Source organism: Talpa europaea, assembly GCF_964194135.1.
Source record: "Talpa europaea genome assembly, chromosome: 2".
In the NCBI taxonomy this organism is placed as follows: domain Eukaryota; kingdom Metazoa; phylum Chordata; class Mammalia; order Eulipotyphla; family Talpidae; genus Talpa; species Talpa europaea.
This window is the reverse complement of record NC_140068.1, coordinates 35610015-35633882: the sequence shown is the minus strand read 5'-3', so window position 1 is coordinate 35633882 and position 23868 is coordinate 35610015. Positions and strand designations below refer to the sequence as shown.

The 23868-nt window shown below is 39.5% G+C and overlaps 1 protein-coding gene across 1 annotated transcript in view; it reads left to right on the top strand.

Annotated features, from left to right (window-relative positions):
- Positions 1–22946, top strand: part of SLC35F1 (solute carrier family 35 member F1) — a gene marked incomplete at its 5' end in the record, with an annotated part of 350926 nt that extends 327980 nt beyond the window's left edge. The window contains 2 exons of the mRNA XM_084227891.1: positions 4592–4746; positions 22582–22946. Coding sequence (XP_084084017.1) covers positions 4592–4746; positions 22582–22806 — 380 coding nt within the window. The 3' untranslated portion in view covers positions 22807–22946. The remainder of the gene's footprint in view (positions 1–4591; positions 4747–22581) is intronic.
- Positions 22947–23868: the final 922 nt, after the last annotated feature.

The window sequence follows — 23868 nt, the reverse complement described above, 5'->3', positions numbered from 1 at the left end:
AAAGAAAAGTGTGCTTGGCGGCAGCCAGCACAGGAGCGTCAAACCAGGGGTGTCTCTGTCTTGCTGTTGTGGGCAAAGCTTATTTGGTTTTGGATTTTTCCTGGAGGCCAAAACAAAAGATTTGATGTTTCCCTGAAGATGAACTAATGGGACCACAGAGCAGAAAGGACCCTAAAGACAATTAAGAATCTACCTTTTGTTTTTACCAATGTTGAATGAGAGGTCTGACTTAAGGCAACACAACTAGTTTCCCACCTGCCTCTGGTGGGACCAGCATGCCCTGTCTGAGCAAGCCCCACAAGTCTGGTGCCCCTTGCAAACTTGGCCTAATATCTTCTGAGAAACCATCTTACCTAGCTATGATTTTTGAGCATTAAAAGCAGGGGGGATAATGGGCCTCCTTGCTGGCCTAGAGGTTAAGTCTCTGCTATCACCACTGTGGCCTGAGTTCAACCCGAGCCAGGGAGCTGATACACATATGATGCAGCAGACCTCTCCTGTGTTGCCTGCTGCTCGCTGCTCCCCTTAGCATTGTATTTCAGTAACTCTCTCTGTTCTGCTCCCCACTCTGTCTCTGGTGAATTCTCTCACCTCCCCGCCTCCTGTACCTCTGGCCTACAGCCCAGTTCTTCTACACATAAAAAATAGGAAAAAAAAAATTTTCATCTAATATATTGAAATGGAAGTAAAAAAAACCCCAGAATAACATGGGATATGAAAGAAAGTGATAAAATAAAATATATGCAGCATACATGGACAAAAACTATGTATGTATACCATTGGATATATCATATGTGAGCTTATGTCATACATCATAGATATACATGTATATATCTTCTATACCAAAAATCATGCACATACATGTATGCATCTTATTTAAATATGCAGCACATATAAAATGTATATATCTTAGCTATATCACATCATACATGTACATGTATGATCGTACATCATATATAAGTGCATATATTATATACCACGCATACACACATATATCACACATAGAATACGATGCTCATTAGAATCAAGTTGGATGTTCCTTCAAAGCCTATCTCTCTTTGTAGTTATTATATAATCTAGATTGTAGTGGTATGTGCTCAGAATTTAAAGTCAGACAGCCCATGTGATCTGAAAACAGACTACTCTTACCTCTATGTGCTGGTCTTTTGCCTATTTATTTAGCTCTGTTTCTTTTCCTTACTCTGCTCTGCTCTGCATTGCAGAGGCTAACTCCTACAAACTGCATTTCCCAGTCTGCCAGCTATGTTAGGCCAATGGGAGGCAATAGAAGGAGATTGGAGGGTGGGAAGAAGAAAGAAACCAGGTGTTTCTCCGTTTACCTCTTTGGGGTAGAGGACTCTAGAAATAGCTGAGAGTACTCTCTATTCCGCCTCTGCTAGACTTGCCTCCCTTCTGACCTCTGTATGTGGCCTCTTCCCTGGGTCCTCCAGTTCCAAGGATGTGAGTAATTTACTGCTATTTCTAACCTCTGGCTTGCCTCACCATCGGGGTTCCCTATCACCCATTCAAATGCCTTTGTAACTTGTGCCCCATATGAAATTTTTCTGTATGGACTTCATTTCTCCACTGAAACATTTTATAATGCTATCCCCTTATTTGTGTAAAAACGATAACCACAGTTATGGTGTTAAACTTTTATGGAGATTAATTAATTAATGTATTTAAAATGTACAACACATAGCAAGTGCTCAGGGAGTATTGCCTAATAGCACTCTTTCCAATCTCTTTAGCTTAAACCTTTTTAGTGCTTAAAGACAAAATGGCCCAAATTCTATCTTTAGGGACAGAAAACATTTCAAATAAGAAATGGTTATGCATGTGCCCTGTCAACATATGTAGTTATTACCAACATTATGTATTGAATAGTTGTCAGTCAAAAAATAATCAGTTCATTTGTTTGATCATGTTGATGGATTGTTTGAATACCCTATGTGGACAGCAAGTCAGGCCTTTGGACACTTCGCTAACGTCCATTAAACAGCTAATATTCGTCTAAGAACTGCACATCAGCAACTTGCAGCATTCCCATTCTCAAGTTAATCATGTGTTCATTTGGCTGACTCTGCTTTGCTCACAAGACAAGAGTTTTCACACACCCAAAACAACATTGGTTGACCAAGCAAAGATTAACGATAATGCTGATATATTCCACCCCCATTCTCTTACATTGAATTTCTGTAATTTTGAAAAATACATTAGGCCGTGTAAGCTTGAAGCATCCTGAGGTGGCTAATTGAGTAGAGTGAACTCTGCTGTGTATCTCTTTCCCCATCCTGGTTGGCTCACCAGTTTGCTTGTAAAGTCACGCCTCTTCTTTGAGCCTGCCAACTTATACATCCAGTTCTCAGTAGACAAATCCTCTTGGATGATGCAAAAGCGTTGTCTAAAATCTAAAACTTAAGACATTCAAAATGGAACTTTTTTATTTCCCATGAAAATCTGGTTCTCTCTCAGTTCTATCCATCTCAGTCAATAGCCACAAAATTCACCAGATTCTAAATTAACCAGAGCCCATAAGGTCCTGTGGGTATCCTTATTGTCCTCTTTCCTCTCATTCCCTACCCAGTCTATCACCATGGCTTGTTGAGTCTTGTTGAGCAAAACCACTAGGGTCTCTTGCTGGGTCTAGACACTATTTTCTTCCCATGGTTTTCTCCTTCTTTCCTCATTAGCCAATGTCATCTTTTAAAAATGTAGATCACCTGCTATAATCAGCTCAGTAGCTTCCTATTACAACTAGAGTAAGAAAACCAGTTTCTTTCTGACCTGCATACTCCATCCTCTGTCTCATTTTCTAGCCTCATCTCTTATTACTGCCCCATTCACTTCATTCTTTTCAGATATTCTTGCCTCTGGCAGCCCCTAAAACACCTGAGGCATATCCTAGCCTGACACTCAGTCTTTATTTGCATATTTTCCTGCCTAAAATGTTCTCCCCCTGATTTCTCCTGTGACAATCTCCTTTTAGTTCTTCAGCATTCATGGTTAAATGCCACCTGCACAAAGAAGCCTTACCTAGTTCTCCTTCCTACACAAACCCCCTGCCATTCCCTGTAAGGAACCTCTTTCTTCCTTTATAGCACTAATCCCAAACCTAAGCTTCTTGTCTGCCCTGTATTCCACCACACAGCTAGCCCTTATTATGCCTTCTGTGTGGTAGGTACTCAGTGAATAAGTGGTTGAATAATTGAGTAACATTAAAACATCAGAGCCCATATGTGGGAGTCCACAGTGTGCTAGACAAGTGTGGAAGGGTAGGATTCTGGAACTTTCTAGCCTGGTCATGTATAACCTAAATTAGTGATGGCATCAAAAAATGATTCTAGTGCCTGGGCTGTGTTCAGATCAAATTTTATTATTGTTAGTGGACTAATTTAAGAATATGTCTTGTCCCTAGTCAGTGATTCCCAGATTCCTTAAAGGAATAATGAATTAATTTATATGCATTTTGATGCGCTAATCATGGGTTATTTAGTAACACATTTTTAGAAATTTGGTTAACAGGAAAATGAATTTAAATAACATGAAACCCATATAGAGAAAATTATTCATGCTGAGAGATTTAAAACTCTGGGTAGAGAGTTAAAAGTCATCTGATCACACTACAACAGAATGCCCACAGGACAACTTAGACTCTTTTAAGTACAGGAAAGTGGTTATTCCATTTTTCTCTAAGGACACTTCCACCACACTAGAGGGGGCTGTTGCACTGAGTTAGCTTAATGTCCAAATTAATTTTTTTTATATATATAGTTGATGTGACTTTCCTTAAACTTAGGGTCAGAACTTATAAAAGGATGATTTAAGCCTTTAAATACTTTTCATGTGAAAAAACCAAATTTTTCTTTGGCAAAATCACTGGTCTTCATAGTCAAATGGACTAGCTTTCTAGTACTTTCCAAGACCTCCAAAATCCGCAGGGTTCAGAGGAAGTCACTGGCCCAGAACCCATACCAGAGACATTTATTCAAGGGCTCCTTTTGAAAGGTTTGTTTACTTTTATTATAATGCAGGTAGGTCTCCATGTCAGCAGTGGGGATGAGCAGGGTTCACAAATCTAGGACAAACTGACAAGATTATTTTGTGTCTGGAGCAAAGAAATGGTCTGTCACAGTCATGCGGTTGGGACTGCAATTCAAGTCCAAATCTCTTTGACTTGTCAGTCCTTCCATTTTAAGGACTAAAGTTATTTGTCATTGTGAGCAATACATGATACCAAGAAGCAGTTCTGTTCCTATTTTATAAATAAACTAAGATATGAGAAAAGTTTCAAAATACTCCTTGACTAGCAGAAGTTAATTACAGGACAGTTGGAAATAGAATCAGAAGCCTTGACCTGTGTTCTAATGAGAGCCACTAAGATGCATTCCTTCCCAAAAGAAGCAAAACATCAGAAGAAAATAGGAGCAGAAAGTTCATTTTTCCACACACAAGTTTTTACTTTTTATTTTATGTTTCAGTTATGCATTCCCCATTAAAAAGCATCAGTTGATACAGTGAAAGAAAAATTACCCATTGTGAATGATAATGGTGCTCCCAGCTCCCCTTCATCTCTGTCTTGTCCCCCCAGGACTGCTCTACGTTGGCTTTAGTGCCTGCATGTTCGGGCTGTACAGTTTCATGCCGGTCGTCATAAAGAAAACCAGCGCCACTTCAGTCAACCTCTCCCTGCTCACAGCAGATTTATACAGCCTCTTTTGCGGATTGTTTCTCTTCCACTACAAGGTAAGCTGAGTCCGTGTTCCTTTACAAAGACTACCCTTGGTAGGAAAAAATATATATTTTATATATTATATATATTTTATTTTTATATTTATTTTATATATTTCATATATTTAAATTTTTATATTTATATATGTTTATATATTTTATGTATATAATACGTATATATATGTATATGAAGGCAGCTCTGTGCTAAGCCCCCTGGTGGAGAGGGAGGGCTTTAGCATGCAGTCCAACTCTCAACAATGGTAACATTTTACCATAAGAGACGTTTCATAGTGGAAGATAAGGAACAGCCCTAGAGGGAAGGGATTTTGAATACTGGCAGATAGTTTTTCTGATACCAAACAGCCCAGAAGCTACTCTTTCTCTAGCCTAGAGGTAGGAAGATTTGGACCATTCCCAAACTACCACCGCAAAATGGGTTCTGCCAAACGCACCACCTGCAGAGTCTGGTCTCATCAGAGAAAAGACACAGTTCCTGAAGGTGCTGCCTTTGCAGACATATTTATGGAAAATGTGAATGTATTAGAAATACCTTCTTTACTAAATGAATGGGGTTTGAATAAAAGAACGTAAAGACATAGAAGTCAAGCATTTGTGGTTAGTATCTATCAGCCCTGAAGAAAAGAGGAAAGTGTCCAGTCTAAAGATGGTAATCTCTTCAAATGCAAGACTATCCACATCCTAACTCACGGTTGGCATGACTTGGCTATGAAGTCAGATGCAGTCTTTTAAATGCTACATTCACTGTAGCTATTAACAATTGATTAAAATTAGCATGTGAGAAGAGACTTACTTGCTATTGCTTAACTAGTCCTCTAAGAGCAGCATCAGCAGGGACTTTGGTCAAGGTGAAAAGGGATGTGTATCCAAATAGAAAAGACCAAATAAGAACAAGTAAAAGAAGAGTCAGAAGAAAATAGACACTACTCTGGCCACATCTAGCCGCGGGCTTCTCCCATGGCATTTATAGGCGACATCACCAGCACAAGGCTATGGTCAGCTGACCGGTGCCTTGGTGGGGCCTCAACCAGGTCAAAGTGGGCTTGGAGGCAACCAGAGAAGTGCTGAGCTGAGAAAAGTGTGTATTTTAGATGACCACAGGCAAAAGAGCTGAAATGAATAATCAGAAGTGTTACTGAGAAAAGTCAAAGTCATAGGCGGGAAAGAAACAGAGAAGGGCAGACAAGGGTGGGGAAAAGGTCACAAGCGAGACTTGCAGCTGGAAGGACCCAAGCAGATCTGGAAGATGGGAGGTGGAGGCTGTGGCTATAGCAGCAGACAGGAATAATTGACTGGAATTCCTATTTTGTGTGGAAGCTTGTGCCTGGTGTGGTGGCAAAAATCTCAGCTAAAGAGATAGTCTAGGATTTAACAATAGGAATCAATTTTAACTAGAGAAAACACCTACTGTGTTGAATCAATCATTGCCTTAAGGAAATCTGTTAGGTAGTAACAAAACATATGTTTAGTGAGAAAACATTGCTTTAAGAAAAAAAAAAATCCACTACACCTCCAAATTGGTGAATAAAAGAAATTAATTTTCAGATAACATAGCTTTGCTTCTGATGGTGTGATGATGTGTTGCTACATGGTTTCCTCTTCAGCAAAGTTACAAGTTACTTACCACAAGTAGTAATATATAAACAATGGGAAAAGATGGATGGCAGAGAATTAAAATCTGCCTGTTCACCAGCCTTTTCATTTGCTGATGTTTATACATGTGGAGAGCCCCAGGTCTAACCAGAAGTCTGGAAGTAGGAGTGACAGACTCAATGAGTACTTCAAATACACTCTCAGGTATTTGTTCTCAAATTCAGAGAACATCGACCCCACAGGGGAAATCTGTTAACAGTGCAGACTCCCCCAGTGCTGATACTGTGGCGAAGGGGTGTGGTCTGTGAATCGGCATTTTTAGCATTTTGGCTAATATAATCTGGAGAATAGAATTATACTTGCTCATATTCCCTGTTACAATGTTTTTAAAAATAAATCTCAAATGGGTTTTTTTCCTTTTTATTTTGAAACAAAAACCTTTAAAATAATTTGAGATTTCTATTGGCCTATCAGGAACCTTGCTTACAGGCAGTATTTGCAAAACCTTGTTAATGTTATGGCGATCAGTATTAGGACTTAGACAAATTGCTCCATTTATCCTTTCCTTTTACTCCAGTTGTATTTATAAGTGATACCATACCACTTAATTATCAAACAAATGCTGCTTGCATTGGTTTCTAATTGTTGCCTGTACAGTAGTATTTAATATTTGCAAAGAAATAAGCTAAATACCCAATTTAAATTGAAAAATAAGAAAGAAACCTTTCCTTTGCCTTAAACAATTTGTAAAAGAATCTTCCAAGCAATGCTTGAATTTGCAAACAAAATACTCATTGTTTGGAAAAGCAAGGGTTGTTTGCCAAGAGTTTGCCTCTGAAATTGACATGGGCCTTCCCAAACGGGAGGCCTGAGAAAACCTGGAAAAGGGCAGGTCTGCACAGCTAGCAGACATCCCACCACAACCAGAAGAGCCATTTCAAAAATTGATTTTCAAATGCTTATTGGAGGTACTTTTCTCATCATGAGCAATTTATGGTCAATGCAAAAATAGTGGCAAATTTTGAAAATGATATCACGTGACAATATGTACGCATGTCTGTATACTGCTAGTGACCCTGTATTGTCTTCTCCAAGGGAATTGTTGAAAGTTACAGCCTCAGCTAGATCCAATTCAGATGAGGGCATCTTTGTACAAAGAGTTACAGTGTGAAAGAGTTTGAGCAACAACCCTCCACCTTTGCTACACCTTAGAATATCTTGAAGAGTTGTAAAAATACTGATGGTCCTACTCTTGCTGATTTGAAGTAGTGTATGGGTCAACCCATGAATTTGAGTTTTAAAGACTCCTCAGAGGATCCTACTATGCAGCCAGTGTTGAGTGCTACTGGTTCAGACTTAACTTTATGTGCCTGCAAGCAAGTAGACCTAGCATCAAGGGTGAATGTTATGATAACAGCTAAATATAAAGAAACTTTGGTAACTATTAGTTATCCCCAAGTAGAGTAGACTGCTTGGGAGGTCCCTTCACTGCAGGGAGCTGGACAATGTTGATAGGGATAGTAGGAGGCGCCTCACACTTTAGCACTGAGAATTGATCAGTTGGTTTTACTATAGTCTCCAAAGAATTACTTTACTACAAAGAATTTACTACAAAGCATTACATTATTTTTTCATTTAATCATGATGTCTTTAACCCACCTTCTGCTCTGGTTATAAATATCTGCAAATTGAGAGGGGAGGGCTATTTGCTCACAGACGCTGCTTACCCAGGCAGAACTAAATGATTAAATGAAACTCTCCTGCCCAACATTGATTATTTGGTTTTTCTCACTTTCCACTGCTGAAAAAAAATCCATTCCCTTCCCTGCCCATCAGCCTGCACTCTGCAGCTTCCCTGCCTCTTAGGCTGACTGCCCTGCTGAGTGGGCAATTAAGCTCCACTTCCCAGGGAAGCAAATGACCTAATTCTGACTTAGAAGATCTGCATAGGATAGTGAGTGCTCTGGCAAACTCTAATTTTACAAGTCTTTTGAGAAGTGGTTATATATTTCTGTTCTTTATTACCTGACATTATTGAAACAGTAAATCTATAGTAATTCATGGAAAGTACAGGAAATGAGTTTTACTGGGCCTTAGAGACCCCCATAGCCAGAACAAGGGAGAGGTTTGTCTGGAAGCTTTTCAATTTGATGGCATTGTTGGCTTTTCAAGGTCAGAGCCTGATCAGCTCTGAACTATATCTTTTAATATATATTATGCAAAAAAGAACACTTAGGAAATTGAAAGGGTATTAGCTTCCTATTGCTGCTAAAACAAATACCCCATACTTAGTGGTTTAAAACAACACAAATTTATTATTTTGCAGTTCTGCAGGTCAGAATCTCACTGAACTAAAACCAAATGTGAATAAAGTGGTGTGACTTTTTCAGAGAATCCATTTTTCGTGCCCAAATCCATGATTCATGGCTCTTCCTCCATCTTCACAGCCAGCAGTATACTATCTCCCCAATCTGACTGCCATCCCTGTTTCTCTTTTACAAGGACCTCATAATTATATTAGGCCACCCAGATAAATCAGAATAATCTCCCCATCTCAAAATCTGTAATTGGATCTGCAAAATCCCTTTTACCATGTAAGGTAGCATATTCACAGGTTCCAGAGATTAAGGCATGAACGACCCACGGGGAGGCCTTATTTTGCCCACCACACTAAAACTATTAATAATTATACCAGGATCATAAGGGTGCTTTAGCTCTAAGCCTGGCCACCTGGGACTGTGGACGTGCTATTTAGAAACCTCATCTGGGCAATAAAGACACATTCTCTACCTACAGACATTGTGTTCTGTTGAAATTCTCAAAAAATTTTAAAGAAGTTCTGGTTACCTGCTAATATGTGATTTTAACAAAGAAAAATAAGAAGTCATGTGAGGAGGAATGAACTAGGGTGGGAGGACCATCTCAGAACATACATGTGAAGCGTGAATTAGCCATGTGTTGTGGCAAAAAGAAATGAATTTTGAAGTCCATGGCATTCAGATTTAGGTTGTGGTTTCTGTTTACTTTTTAAGTACTTTGGATCAATTACTAATTTCTCAAACTTCAAGTTGATGAGACTTCCCTTGTGGGGGTCTTCTAAGTGGTGACCAGCAACTAGGTATTTCTCTGATTCAGCATGTGGCTCAGTCTTCGTAATCCCTACATCATTCCACTTTTAAAATACTAATCTTATTTAAAATTTTGTAACTAGATAGAGCATTTAATGATTTTGTATGAGTTTTCTCTTACTCATATTTGAAAAGGTAAAACTGGAGTCTTATGCATCAAAATGTATGAAATATTGTAACAGTCATCTTCAAATGAATTTCTTGATTCCTTCATTGCTTACAATAGCTTTTTTTTTTTTTTTTAATAGAGGCATGCTTTATTTACTTGTTTGCTGGTTTGTTTGCTTGTTTTGTTTATACATGCACTGGGTACAGTCAGAAGTGCGGGAGGGAGGGTGAGAGAATTCACCAGAGCCAGAGCGGGGAGCAGAGCAGGCAGAAGGACCGAAGTACACTGCTGAGGGGAGCAGCGGGCGGCAGGAGAGGTCTGCGCGCCATGTGGGACCCTCCTCCGTTGGCCGGGGAGCAGCCAGGGATTGAACCGGCGCCGCAGAGGCCGCGCGCAGTTTCGCAACCCAGCGCTCAACCGCTGCGCCACCGGGGAGGCCCGCTTACAATAGCATTTTAATGATAATCATAAATGCAAAACACTCAAGCATTGTTAAAACAAAATACCCATAAATTCTTTTGTTATATGCCATCATTTGCTGAACATTCTTCAGGAAAACAGAAGTGACCTAGTTAAATAATGTAGGATATTATCTTTTACCTTACATTTAAATTAGTAAACAACTACATACATTTTGCTGTTATTACCCTTTCAAGGTTTAATATTACCACAGAATTACTTTAATGAAGTTGAAAAATATTTATAAGATTATTTTGTAGCTTTGTCAAAATAAACTAGAGGTTGATAGAGGAAAAAAGTAGACGTTGTAAATTCCCTCCAAGCCCCTGTAATTACCCCTCTTAGGCTATTGGCTTATGTGGTTCTCAGAGTGGACAACCAGAAAACACAGGTGATCCTATTTGAAGAGTAATATTTAAGGAAAGTAAGGACATCATAAACCTTATCCTTTTGCATCAGGGAAACGTTTTTATCATTCAAATATTCACTACTGAAAAAAAAAGTGGGGGGGGGGGTGGTAGTGGAGAAAGAAATGTCAAAATGATTTGTCCAAGAAGGCTACTTAAACTCTTCTGGAAATAGGATTCATGTGAATTTTTAAAAAGTTCATCTCTATATGCTGATTACCAGTATTTATACCAGATAATTTTTTTATAATTGTGGTAAGTTATTTTTGATGGATAATCAGAAAACTTGCCTATATTGTGAACTGCCTGTGTTAATATCCAGGTTATATCCTGTGACAAGGATGAGTGTCAGTCTCCCTAATCCACTCTGATCCTCCTGTCAGCCACTAAAAATTACATCCCGCATATGCTAGTTTCATGTTTTGTTGTTGTTGTTATAAGAGATTTGGCAAGATAAGTTTAATAACTCCAGACGTGGGACTAATTTAATAATATGTTATCATGCACTAAATTTAAAAGAATTTCATTCAGCAAATATTTACCTTATGTTTGCTTTGTGCAGACATTGTTTTGGTGTTTAATTCCTTATTTATAAAGATGAAAAGAACTCCAAAAACCACCAGGTGGATTAATGCAAAGAGATTCCAAACCACAGTAACTTGACTAGCAATCTCAAGCATTTTTAACAGCTGAACGCCAATGCCAGTGAGTTAGCCAAGACTGCATAGAGTGGAATCTTTCATTAGCCATGGATTAGAATCTGGAGCCAAGCAAACCTGTCCCCAAAAGCATTTGACATGAAATACCAAGGTGGTAGAGCAGTGTTTGAACCTGATTTCTCCCTACCTGGCAACTCCATGCAATAACTTTTGAGATTTTCATCTTGCTGAATTAATTAGGGTGGTGACTGCTAGCTACTCTGGGTGGGAAGGGTGTGTTTCTCATGCAACCGTTGAGGAATCCAGGCTCCTTCCATCCTGTGACGCTAGGGCAGGGCTCAGCCAACTATGAGCTATGAGCCATCTCCCTGTTGAGGCAAATACCACTTATTGAAGCACAGCCATATCCATTTCTTCATGTGTTATATAATTTAATAAATAACATGGATTATAAATTCATGGCTGGCTCTCCCATTTTACCACCAAGCCCCAGATAACAGCAAGCCCCAATGCCCCACAGGCTCCTTGAGAATATAAAGAAGTGGGTGAGGATCTGTTCCTGAGAATGTTTCCCTGAATCTGCCTAATCACCATTTTAATCAATTCTCTCAATCAAAGAACTATCAGAAAGTGTATCACTAAAATATGTACCCAAATCCAAGGGCAGGTAGAATGAATAGTTGTCACAAGTCTAGGTCCAAGTTCTGGAGTCAGATCACCTGGGTGTGAATTTCAACTCCCTCCCTTCCAAGAGGTCCCTGTGCCACAGGTTCCTTTGGCAGTGTGATGAAGTCTAGAAATCTCTTTCATAATGTTTTTAAATGTGTAAATGAAATACATAACATTACAAAGCAGGCTGATTATATTAAAATAAAGTTATCAAAATATTTTTAAATGTGATGATGTAAATACAATCACAAGATCTAGAATCTCATCAAATAACTACTGTCATTTCAAAGCAGCAGTAGGCATAAGCAATATTTGGAGTGAAACTGTAAGAATAGTACTGTGATATGAAAACACATGTGGCGGAAAAATCTGAGGTACTGGTACTATTGATATAGGTCATTGCTTACATTTATAAACCTAAGAAATGCTAAATGTCATTTAGAAGTCAATAAATATGAAAATCCCATTTTCTTTTCCAGTTTACAGACATCCTGAAATCTATACAGCGACCCCTGGTGCTACTACCAGTTATAAAATTACATATCTCCTCTTTAACCTTTGTTTCCTCACCCACAAAATGGGCATGATAGTAGTATCTCTATCTCAAAAGATGAATTGTTAGAAGCAATGAAACAGTGCCTGTAAATCGCTTAGAGCAGTGTCTGGCCTGGGAACACTCAAGAAATAATGCCATTATTAAGGCTGATCGAATTCTGAGTGCTTGTATTTCATGTTCTTATACTTTTAAGTATGGCATAAATTTTGTATTGCTGAAACACTGTATGAGCATTTCTTATTTTTATAATCATAAAACAATAAAATTATTTTCATTTTGAAAATACATAAAGCTAGCAATACCCTTAAATAAAAAGAAATCTAAATACATACCTTTGCCATAGAAAAATGAGAAAAAATTACAACCAGACTCTAATTAGAAGCTTCTCAAGTTTTATTCTGTTTTAATAGACAAACATGAACAAAAAATTAAAGTGTTTCTTTGTGCCTATTGTTCTTATTATTTTTACATAATGAAAACTTTTTATTCATTAATTTGCTAAGCACTAACTTAGTCCTATGCTTTGTTTCTTATTCATTTAAATATACTTAGAATTTTTACATAAGGAGCAAAAGGAATTTTGATTGAGCTGGGATTTTTTCCTCAAATTAATGGGCCAGATGAAAAATAAAATCTTTAAATCCACAACAGCAAGTCACTGTTTCAATTCATTCTTTGATTGAACTGATAGATTATTTAGGGAATATTTTGAGGAAACGTGGAGATTAGAAAACCAGTTCAATGCCATACTAAATATATACAAGTGTCATGGGGGAATGGAAGACTGCAATTCAAACAAGGCTTGGAGATTTGCTAAGAAATTTATTCTGTTTATAGAAAGAAATCATGACTAATATTCATATTTATTATTCATAAGTCATCCCACAGTAAAATTGTGAAATGAGTCATTATCACACACTATATTTCCATGTCTATATATTTGTGGTTATATCTACATCCACAGGGCCAACAAACTGTTCTGTAAAAACCAGATTATAAATTTTTGGCTTTGCAGTCTAGTCTGTCACAACAATTCAACTCTGCCATAACCATGATTGTCTTCCAATAAAACTTTATTTGTAAAACTAGGCAGATTTGTTAGTTTACTGACCATGGATGTGGACTGTAAGTTTTCCCTAACCATCAGCACCAGGAAACAGCCATTTCCTCTGCCAAGTGTGTCTTTCATAAAACTGACAAAAAGCTTTACATAAAATGTTATAAATTTTGTGCAATTCAAGTGCACAGACTTGTTTTCAAAATTAACTATAATAATTTTAGAATAAATGGAACATCTTTCTCCTTTCTGAGTTCTTGGTGGCCTCTAAGGCCAACCTGTTAGTTATGTTATAAGGATATCTGTGGCATGTAAACAATATAGTGAACGATCTTCAATTTATTGAGGGTTTTTTTTCCATTTTGCATAAAGGAATCAGTGGGGTACAAAGCAGTAGGCCTGAGCTAAGATGTGAAAAGAAAGGGATATTAAGCCCTACCTTACAGAGAAGGGTGAAGCAAAGGTATCTGGAGACAGAGAGTGCATTCTTTTTTTTTTTTTTTTTACTTTCAGTCTGTGTTTATCTTTTATGGTTAAATGTGTTTCCTGGAGACAGCAGAAGGTTGGATTTTGTTTAGGGAGTGCATTCTAAACCAATTTTATATTATACACACAGGTTAGTTTGATGGATAGAGTTCCTTTGCAAGTGACACATTCTTTACAGCTTGGTGCTATCTCTGCGGTCCCATCTCCTCAAATATAGACAGACACATGTTATGGGTTCATGGATGTCAAATTCAGGGGGGACCTCTAGATTTTGAATTTCTAAAAAGTGTTCATGTAATGGTGACATAGCCTAAGTTCTTGCTTTGTTTTCAAATCTTCCAACATTTGAAAATTTTATTTTATTTTTATAATAGATACAATATTAAATCTAAAAGGGGAAAAGGAAACTAATAGCATTGTTGACTGTCTCAGTCACATTTTTTGTTAGCACTACGTGGACTTAAGGGTCATACAGTCCTGTAAAAATGTAGTAACAATTGTGTTGTAAGGCTATATTATGGAATAACCAAATACTCTGGACCCAATGCCAGTACTTTTCAGTGATATTCTAGAATTAAAAAGTAAGTGGTGTAGGCTATTTAAGAAAAGTTGGCAACCATTTATCAGGCACCAACCTGCTTATTGAAAAGAAATTGATTAACCATTAAATTCATAATATGATTTCTTCCTTGAAAACTGCCACATCATGATATCCTACACAATAAATTGCTCATCCATTTATTTAATTTTTGTGCCTTTCCTAACACCACCAGATATGTATGAGAGAAGGAAATAAAGAATTCCAGTATGGTTACAGGAGAGCTCACTTTCATTTTGGGGGTGGTGTTTCCCCTGCCCACAGCTGTGATGTTTCTTGATTATTGTTCATTTCTTTGAAGTAAGAAAGAAGGGCTTCCACGTTCATCAATAATCTATAAGATAGTTCCAAGATATGTCGAGTTTAAAGTTTAATCTTTCCCCTGTGCAACAAAGCTAGGGATGGATTTCTCTTACGAGTTTGAATACAGTAAACGGAAGAAACAAAAAGAATTAGACTGCAATGCAGTTAACCAAACAATTAGGAAAATGGTAAGGGAATTGGGAGTAGGGCGAGGCGTCTGGACACAGGGTGAGCTGTCACTACAGAATCATGTCATAACTATGCCACTAAACCTGCCCTCACCTCTCACTTCCTGGCTCTGAGATGTTCCTCGTGGCACTCCATAATTCTCTGAAGAACTGATTTTTGGAAAATGAAATGGGATGATACTTGAAAAATAGCAGCCCAGTGTTGCCTGTTAATTGAGAAACCTGATGGGCCCAGAATGACCGGGTGGCAGATTTAACTTTCAGCTCACTGGAATCATTATGACTCCTGGTGGAAACATCTCTCCCTTTAAAACTAAGACTTTTAGATCAGTAGAGCATGAGTTTGCAGAGACAGGAGCAAAAATTTTGCGAGTGCATCACCATGGGTAAGAGTGGGTGCTACCACTCCCATTTCTACCTCCTGATTCCATTCTCAGGAACAGGTGTTCTTGGAGATGCACCGAGGTACACACCAACTCTTCTATAACCTAAGTGTCTTTTACTGGCTATAACATTCAGTCTTCTGCAAAACTACCCCAGGCCAGTTTGTAGCTCTGCGTTCCGTGGAAGGAAAGTGGATGCCGAATGTGGGAGTGAAGGTCACTGCTCAGAGTGCCTCACCCATAAATATAATACCTTTTTGACTAATGTGACCATAAGAATGACGCATGGGAAAGTGACACAAATTTTATAGTTGTAACTGAACCTAAAATTAAATACTCTCACAGAATAGCCCCTTCTGGCTTGGTATAGTGCTCCTTTTGCTGGACTACAGAGAACAGATCTGCGTGAACGAGGGTTTCTCTCATTTAATCAAACTAAGTGAAAATATCTGTTTGTCACATGAAAGATAACATCAGAAATCCATTTTTACCTCCCAGTTGCTGTACTCATGTGTGAAATTACCCTCAGGGGAAGATATTTGCCTATAAAAGAACCCTTATTGGCATTCAATGTGATTGGCTGCATAAATTCTACTGCCAAATGAATTGGTTTTGCAAATCAAACATATGGCCTCATAAACTGAACTGGGATAGCAGCAGAGGCACAGACTTGCACTGGGTGCCAGTATCAGGATAGAGAAGCAAGAACCATGGATTCTCTTTCTCCCTTCAACAATGTCGTGCTTGGAAGATAGATCGTTTCCCAAGTATTAGGCTTAGCAGTACTTTGCTTTTCTGATATGGATTGGAAAAATTTAGCATTTTGACAGGGGCACTCATTAAATTATTTTCCATCTTAATTGGATTAGCATGATTTGGGGATCATTTCCTATCTCCCAATAGGAGAAACAGTAGGGGGCGGGGGTTAGGAGTGAGAGTCGTTAGTATTCTTGGTTTCTTTTTTTTTTTTTTAAGATTTAATTATTTATGCATACAAGAGCTGGGGTACAGGCCAGAGATGCAGGGGGTGAGAGGATTCACCACAGACAGAGTGGAGAACAGAACATGCAGACTGAGTGAAATATACTGCTGAGGGGAGCAGCAGGCGAGTCAGGAGAGGTCTGCTGCGCCATGTCAGTTGCTCCCTGGCCGGCCGGGGATTGGACTCATGCTGCAGAGACTTGGGATTGCTTCATAGTTCTGTGCTTAACCCATTGCACCACCAGGGAGGCCCAATATTCTTGGTTTCTAAAGACAACTAATATCATTGTCAACAAATCATGTCCCATGCTACATTGGGTATTTTTCATGTTATGACCTACAAGAAAGGAATATTGAAACATTTAGCCAGAGCAACTTAGCTCATTTTTTTCTAAAAAGAAAATTTAAATGAGGGAAATATAGGAAGAGGACAAATAAGAGGAGACAAGAGTAAAACACAAACAATAGCAGGACAGTTCCAAAGAAGCTGAAAAATGTCATCCCTCCAGGCAATTTATTTCCAGTTCAGTAAACTCAGAAGCTGAACTTCTGCATTTTTAATAATCCTAATAATAATATAACTGATCTTATTTATTTAGGGCAGAGCCAAAATTAGGAGGTCAATCTTCAGCTTGTTTATGTTGGCTTTTCTTTGGAGCCAGGTCTGTCTAGTTTCTGTGCCTTGAATAGCAATCGGCTCAGACCCAGCAGCCATAGATCAGGACCAGGCAGAGCTGGCTGTCAAGAAGCCCAGGCCCAGCCTGACAGCATGCCAGCAATGACCAGCGTCTTCTGGCTCTACTCCTGAAAGCTCCATTCCTGGGGCAAGGTGTGGTTCACAGGCCTAAGACACACAGCCGCAGAAGGATGCCCTGTCTTCTTCCTCCCACCCCAGGACACTCAGTATATTGGCTCCTTCCTCTCCAAGATTGGTGTCCCGAGCATCTACCATTAAATCTATATATAAAGTATGGACTCAGAGACCTGGGGCTCCCCTTTCATTAAAAAAATCATCTTTTGACAGCCTATCACATTTGGGCTTAAAACTCGTCTATGGTAGCATTATATTTATTTATTTATTATTATTATTTTTTAATAATAAATTTTATTTTTATATTCCCCATACAATTGCAGCCCCCCCATTCCGACCCCAATCCCTCCCCTCCCACCCCCGCCCCCCTAAAAGTGTCTCTGGTTCGTAGTTTTTTGTTGATTCCGATTTTCACTTTCTTATAGTTATTCGTTTTCCTGGTCCCTTATTTAAGTTTTCTAGATTCACTCTTTCAACTGCCTTTTTGCTTTACTGAGTCACTGATGAGTCTCTAAGCTATCCCGGTACCTAGGACCCCACACTGTGTAATCAGTTCTATTTGCAACTGAACAGGCCTTATTTATTCCTACTTTGTCTAGAAAGTCTGATTAGAAGTGCCAGTTGATGCATCTTCATTTATGTTTTATATCACAAAGTACAGAAGTACAGGGGGATGGAGACTTATTTTACATTGCAGAGAATTGAGGACAATTTTCACAAAGTTAATTAAAAATCCAGTTTTTCCCAGACATAACTTGTTGCTGAAATTGCCAGGTCAGTCTTCCTATAGACAAATTCTTCCCAGCAACTCTTAGACTACACATTTACCAGCCAGTATTTATAACCTTGGGAATGACCAATCACTGTCATTTACTGTTTTCTTTACCCATGCATGCACTGACTTCTGAAGCAAGGTTGAAGATTGCTAAGACTCTACTCTCCTAGATGTTTTCTGCTAAAGATTTAAAAAAGGTAGAATGAAGTCTTTATCTGTTTAAAAATGTCAACTTGAGGGGCCTCCCTGGTGGTGCAAGGGGTTAGGATGAAGCATTATGAAGCTGTCCGTAGCCACTGCAGCACAAGTTTGATCCCCGGCCAGGGAGGTGACCCACATAGTGCAGCAGACCTCTCCTGTGGTGCAGCAGCCCACTGCTCCCCTCAGCAGTGTATTTCAGTCAGTCTGCCTGTTCTTCTCCCCACTCTGTCTCTGGTGACTCCTCTCACCCCCCACACCTCTGGCCTGTACCCCAGTTCTTGCATGCATAAATAAACAAATCTTTAAAAAAATGTAGGCTTGAATAAGAACTCAACAGCAAATCACTTTTTGTGGCCACATAGCCTCTGTGTACATGAAGTTCCTTCACATAAAAAGCAGTGTCTAAGAACACTCAGAACTCTCCTTGAGTTCATTTCTAATATCTTCCCTATGCAGTTCAGGAAGTAGAAACATTATCATGTTTCCAAATGCCTTTTGCAATGCCAGGCTCAGCTGGGATAAAGCCTTCCTTGTTTGGGAAGGCAACATGTCTTTTGCAGTCTTAGCAATAGTGTCATCCTTGAGGTGTGAAATACTCAGTATTTCCTTCCTGCATTCATCACAGATACATGGAGAACACAGGAGGGCTTGAGAGTTTTGACCTTTGCCCATATGCCCTGTATCAGAAGCCTTCAGGGGAGCCGTACTGCAGAATGCTCGACTTCTCTCAGGAAAGTTGAAAAGGCAGATTGTATCAGATCAGCAGTAGAGACCTGTGGGTGTGTGCACTTGTGCTTGTGTGCACAAAAAGAGTAAGGCAGAGGGAGAATTCATGCTAGTTTAATTTATAAAAGAATTATTCTTTTGTTAAATATCCATTCTGCAGGCCCTTATCCTCTTATCTGTTGAGAAATTTTCTTTACCTATATCTTTTCTCCTTTCTAATTTAACCTTATTTCTCCTTCCTTTCAACTATATTTTCTGAGTTTCCTCAGCTGTGTAAGTTAAATCTAAATCTGTATGTCTCCTTTTTTTTCTCAGATAGCCGCGGGAGTTTATGCAAGTTTCATTCTGTTCCCCACTTCTGTAAGAAACCTGCTACTCCTTTCTAGGTCTTTCTTCGACCTCTCTCAAGTGATAAGGGTTCTTTTTTCCCTTCAGACTTTGTTTTTTTCCTGGAGATAGAACTGCCAAAATCTCTCTTTAAGAGTTGAAAGACTTTCAACTTTTCATTACCTATTAAATAAAAATTAGGCCTGAGCATTAATAGGCTGAAGTGGAGTCACTAAGCAAGCGTGGCAAGACTTCAACATCAGGAACCTTATAAAAGTCACATTGCACAAAAACATACACTATAAAAGGCCTCTTTTAACGTATACTCTCTAGGAAAGAAGGAAAAACCAGATCTGCCACATCGAAGTGGTCAGGCCATCATTCAGGAAAAGTAGAACCTTAACCACAAGTCACTAAATCTTCCACCTTACTTTATACCTTTCTGAGATGCCCTGTGTTCTCTGTCCATCCCTGCCATCATTTTAGTCAAGCTAGAAAATTGCCTTTGAAAAGTGTCCTCTTCCTCACCTATTCTAGTTGGTATATTTATAAATGTACTTTGAAATGGCTTTCGAACCATGTGATGCTCTACGCTCAGACCCATTAAAGTCATTAGTTTATTAAAACTTAACTTCAGTGTTTAATACCACAGCTAAAATGAAAATTTGGTGTGTCCTTAACTGATGCACTGAATGTCCTGGTAGCAAAATAGTAATCATGCCGAGATGCCAGCTGGCTAAGAGCTGCATTTAATCCTTAGCCAGAGATTAAAGAACTTTGTATAGCCCATCAGTTAACCAAGACGTCCCCTCTGGACAGTGGCTACTGCTCTAAGCAACACACAGGCATTCTCATTATGTACCGCGAGTACTTCTGATCCTGTGAACAAAGAGACCCATCAAGATGGAAAAGGTTGCAGCAAAGTACACAGTATGAGCAGTGTGGGGTTGCTAACACAGGGTGCACACTTTTGCAGCTTCTCAAAGCTGTAGATTAGCTAAAGGTGGGGGAAAGTATGTCTGCACAGAACCGCAGCATCTTCTAATGGGCAACAGTTGACTGGGGGTGGGGGCACAGAGTATACCTCACACAGCAGTTCATGGTACCTCCACTTTTAAGCTATCTGCTTCCATCTGCTTCTATCTGCTTCCATCTATGAATTTCTTTACTTGAAACTGGAGACTTCCAGAATAGAGTTTTGAAAATAAAGGCCATTTAAACATTTTTAAAATGAAGGTAATGATAGCAACAGCCCATTTCACTTGCCACATTTCAGGTAAAGGTTGAAGCTTCTGAATGTAAAATTTCAGGAAGCAAGTTTGGGAATAGAAAGGTTATCTGGGATCATATACACAACAATACTGAGTTAGTGACCTTCTTACCATTTTATTTTACAAAGAAATTCATACATCAGAGAATAAAGCACATTTACATTTATTGGAAAAAAGCAATTAATTGTGTCCAGGTACATAATGTTGTTACAAGCTGCGCCTAGTATATAAATCTGCCGGAGGAAGTGTTATTATATGGTTTGATTGTAAAAAATACAGGAATTGAAAGGTGAGGAGTACCTTTTGGTTCTTATGTACCTTGCTGCCACTGAGATGAAATAAAGAGGAAGAAAGAAAGGAAGGAAAAGAAAGGAGAAGGGAAGAAGGTAGGAAGGTAGGAAGGAGGGAGAGACGGAGAGAAGAGCACCATCACCATAACAGGGACTTCCCCATAAAGTATCTTCTCTATGTGCCATTATTTTTGATTTATTTATTTGCACACAAGAACTGGGGTACAGGCCAGAGGTGCAGGGGATGAGAGGATTCACCAGAGACACAGTGAGCAGCAGAACAGGCAGACTGACTGAAATGCACTGCTGAGGGGAGTAGCGGGGGAGACAGGAGAGGTCTGCCATGTAGGTAGCTCCCTGGCCGGGGATCGAACTCGTGCTGCAGTGGCTGTGGATAACTTTATCAGTTGCGTCTTCACCTTTTGCACTACCATGGAGGCCCAACGATGTGCCATTTTCAAGACTACTTTTCATATTTTTTTAAGTTAATGTATAATTTTGATACATTTAGTTTCAGGTATATAACATAATGATTTGGTATTTGTATATATTGCAAAATGGTCACCACAATAAGTCCAGTTAACATCTGTTACTCAAGAAGGTCCAGAAGTTGCAGTGTTTTCAAAAACATATGCAAAATCCTTGGTCACATATAATCCAATACAGCTGACCCCTGGTTGAGATTTGACCCAAGTGTAAATTTTGCAGGCCTACTTATATGCAGACTTTCTTATAGATGGATGATGTAAATTCATGCTATCAATAAATACAGTAGAGGGCCACCCCGGTGGTGCACGAGGTTGAGTGCCACACTGTGAAGCTGTTTGCGGCCTCTGCAGTGCAGGTTCAATCCCAGCTGGCCAGCGAAGGAGGGGTGTGTGTGTGTGTGGGGGGGGTGTTGTTGGCCTGCAGGCCTTCAAGTCCCACCCCCCAAGTCTTCACTCTGGGCTTCTCTGGCCTTTTCTCCCCTTCTCTTTCCTGCTTCTGCTTCTCTTGGTGACTTTCTCAATACTCCTCCCATGGCCCACAGAAGTAAACAAGACAACTTATAACAATGTAACAACTGCAGGCCCCCATCAGGCAGGGCAATCCTAATGGTGGGAGGGCAGAAAAGCCTGAAAACAATTTACCCTACCGTGCCCCCAACCCCTGCGTTTTACGAAACTGTGTTTTCTTTTTCTCTCACAAAACCCTGTGAATTTTCAACCAAGTAGTTTAGAAGGCAGAGTGCTATATATATAACACTGTTTGATTTTTGTCTTTAGATTAGTGGAGCAAAAATAAAACGTTATACTATTGCTTTCCACCCAGTATAATCTAATCTGGCAAAGATAGTTACCAAAGCCAATAGCAGTTCCTACTGGGAAGACAAATAGTGTCTGAATTGGATTCGGGTGACAGGAGAGTGTCCTATATAGATAGCTGTGGCAAGGAGCAGTTCTGAGTTTATGGCTCAATTACAATCATAAATGATATCTATAGTTCTCCTGGGTTTAATGACGTCACAACCAACCAAGTCTTTGTTGAATCATAGTGGAGATTTTTTTTCTTTTAACTCGATGTATTTTAATTTGTGCTTAACTAGCTGTCCCACAAGAAGCACTCAGGCTGGCATTTTGGGTGCAATTAGCTAAATACTCCTCTGCGTAGCCTCAGCATCAAGGGGGAACAAAGTAAGGAGAATCAGTAACACCCAGCCTGTTTAGGAAGAGGACATTCACTTCCCATCACGAGCCTTGACTGGCGCATCCAGAGGCTTGCTCGCAGGGGAAACAGCTTGCTCTGGTCTTCTTGTGCTTTTAATGCATAAGTGGTTCTGTTGTGGCTGCTAAATGACTTTGCTGCTGTGTTTTAGTTTTCAGGACTTTATCTCCTGTCGTTCTTCACCATCCTCATTGGGCTGGTGCTCTACTCCTCCACCTCCACTTACATAGCCCAGGACCCCCGAGTCTACAAGCAGTTCCGCAACCCTTCGGGTCCCGTTGTGGACTTACCAGCCACAGCTCAGGTGGAGCCTTCGGTCACCTACACCAGCCTGGGTCAGGAGACCGAAGAGGAGCCCCACGTGCGAGTGGCCTAGAATGAGGCCCTCCCTGCCCACTGAAGACAACTCAGTGCCCATGTGTTCACCCATCGTCTTTGTACTGTACATAGAGAAAGGTATTTATTAGGTGCAGTTTACACAGGTGGACTGCAAGGTAGCAAATCTGAAGGCCTGTCAAAGGCACAAGCTAAACATCACTGGAGACGCAGGCTCCAATTCACCTGACTTGGAGAGAGGCCTAGCTAGAGTGTATCCTAATCACAACCCCCTATGTTAATTACTGTGAAATTTTTTTAATCAAAAGCAAGTATTATTGTTATTATTTGTATTATTGTTACTGTTCTTACACCGACTTTCAGGAGGCAATTTTTTACTCCTGATGGGAATTAGTACCAGATCCACATGTAGTTAACATATATCCTACTTTTCTACGGCAAGTCACTTTTTAAAAATCATACTTTTTTTTTTTGCACAGTCTATGAGTGCTGCATGCCACAGGAGCTCCACCCCTGAGAAGCCTCCTTATCCTAGGGACCTGGTGGCTGATGGTTTCCTCTGTAACCTGTTGGATTGCCTGCTCAAAAAGTTTTTTGTGCTGTGACCCTTGTGGGGAGGGGCAACTGACCATATAATTTTCTATTCTGGGAATAGATATAAAACAAGCATTTTTGCCTTTTTATATTCCAATCTGATGACTCCAGGCCATCACCTTTCTGTTGTGCCACACGATTCCACTAATCAAGCCCCTGCAATAACAGGATAAAGAATGGGTTTCTCATAAACCCCAGAAATAATATCATTTGTGTTGGGGTATAGAGACTTCCATAAAATCTTTCTGCTGTCTTTATCTTCCCTGTTCCAAAAATTGGATATTCCTTTTTCCTCTCAGATTTCTTTCACAATAATAGGAGACTAATCAAGGCATTGGAAAAAGCCATAGTCTTCTGCCCTCTTAATTGTGTGACACTCTTTTGAAATACACCAGCTTGGCAATTACCTTTATTGTGGTGTGTTATTGATTGTGTGACCTTCCAACAAAGTCACGGTGCTGACTCAGAGCAGTCTTTGACAATAATAGCGCAATAGATCTGGCTACTT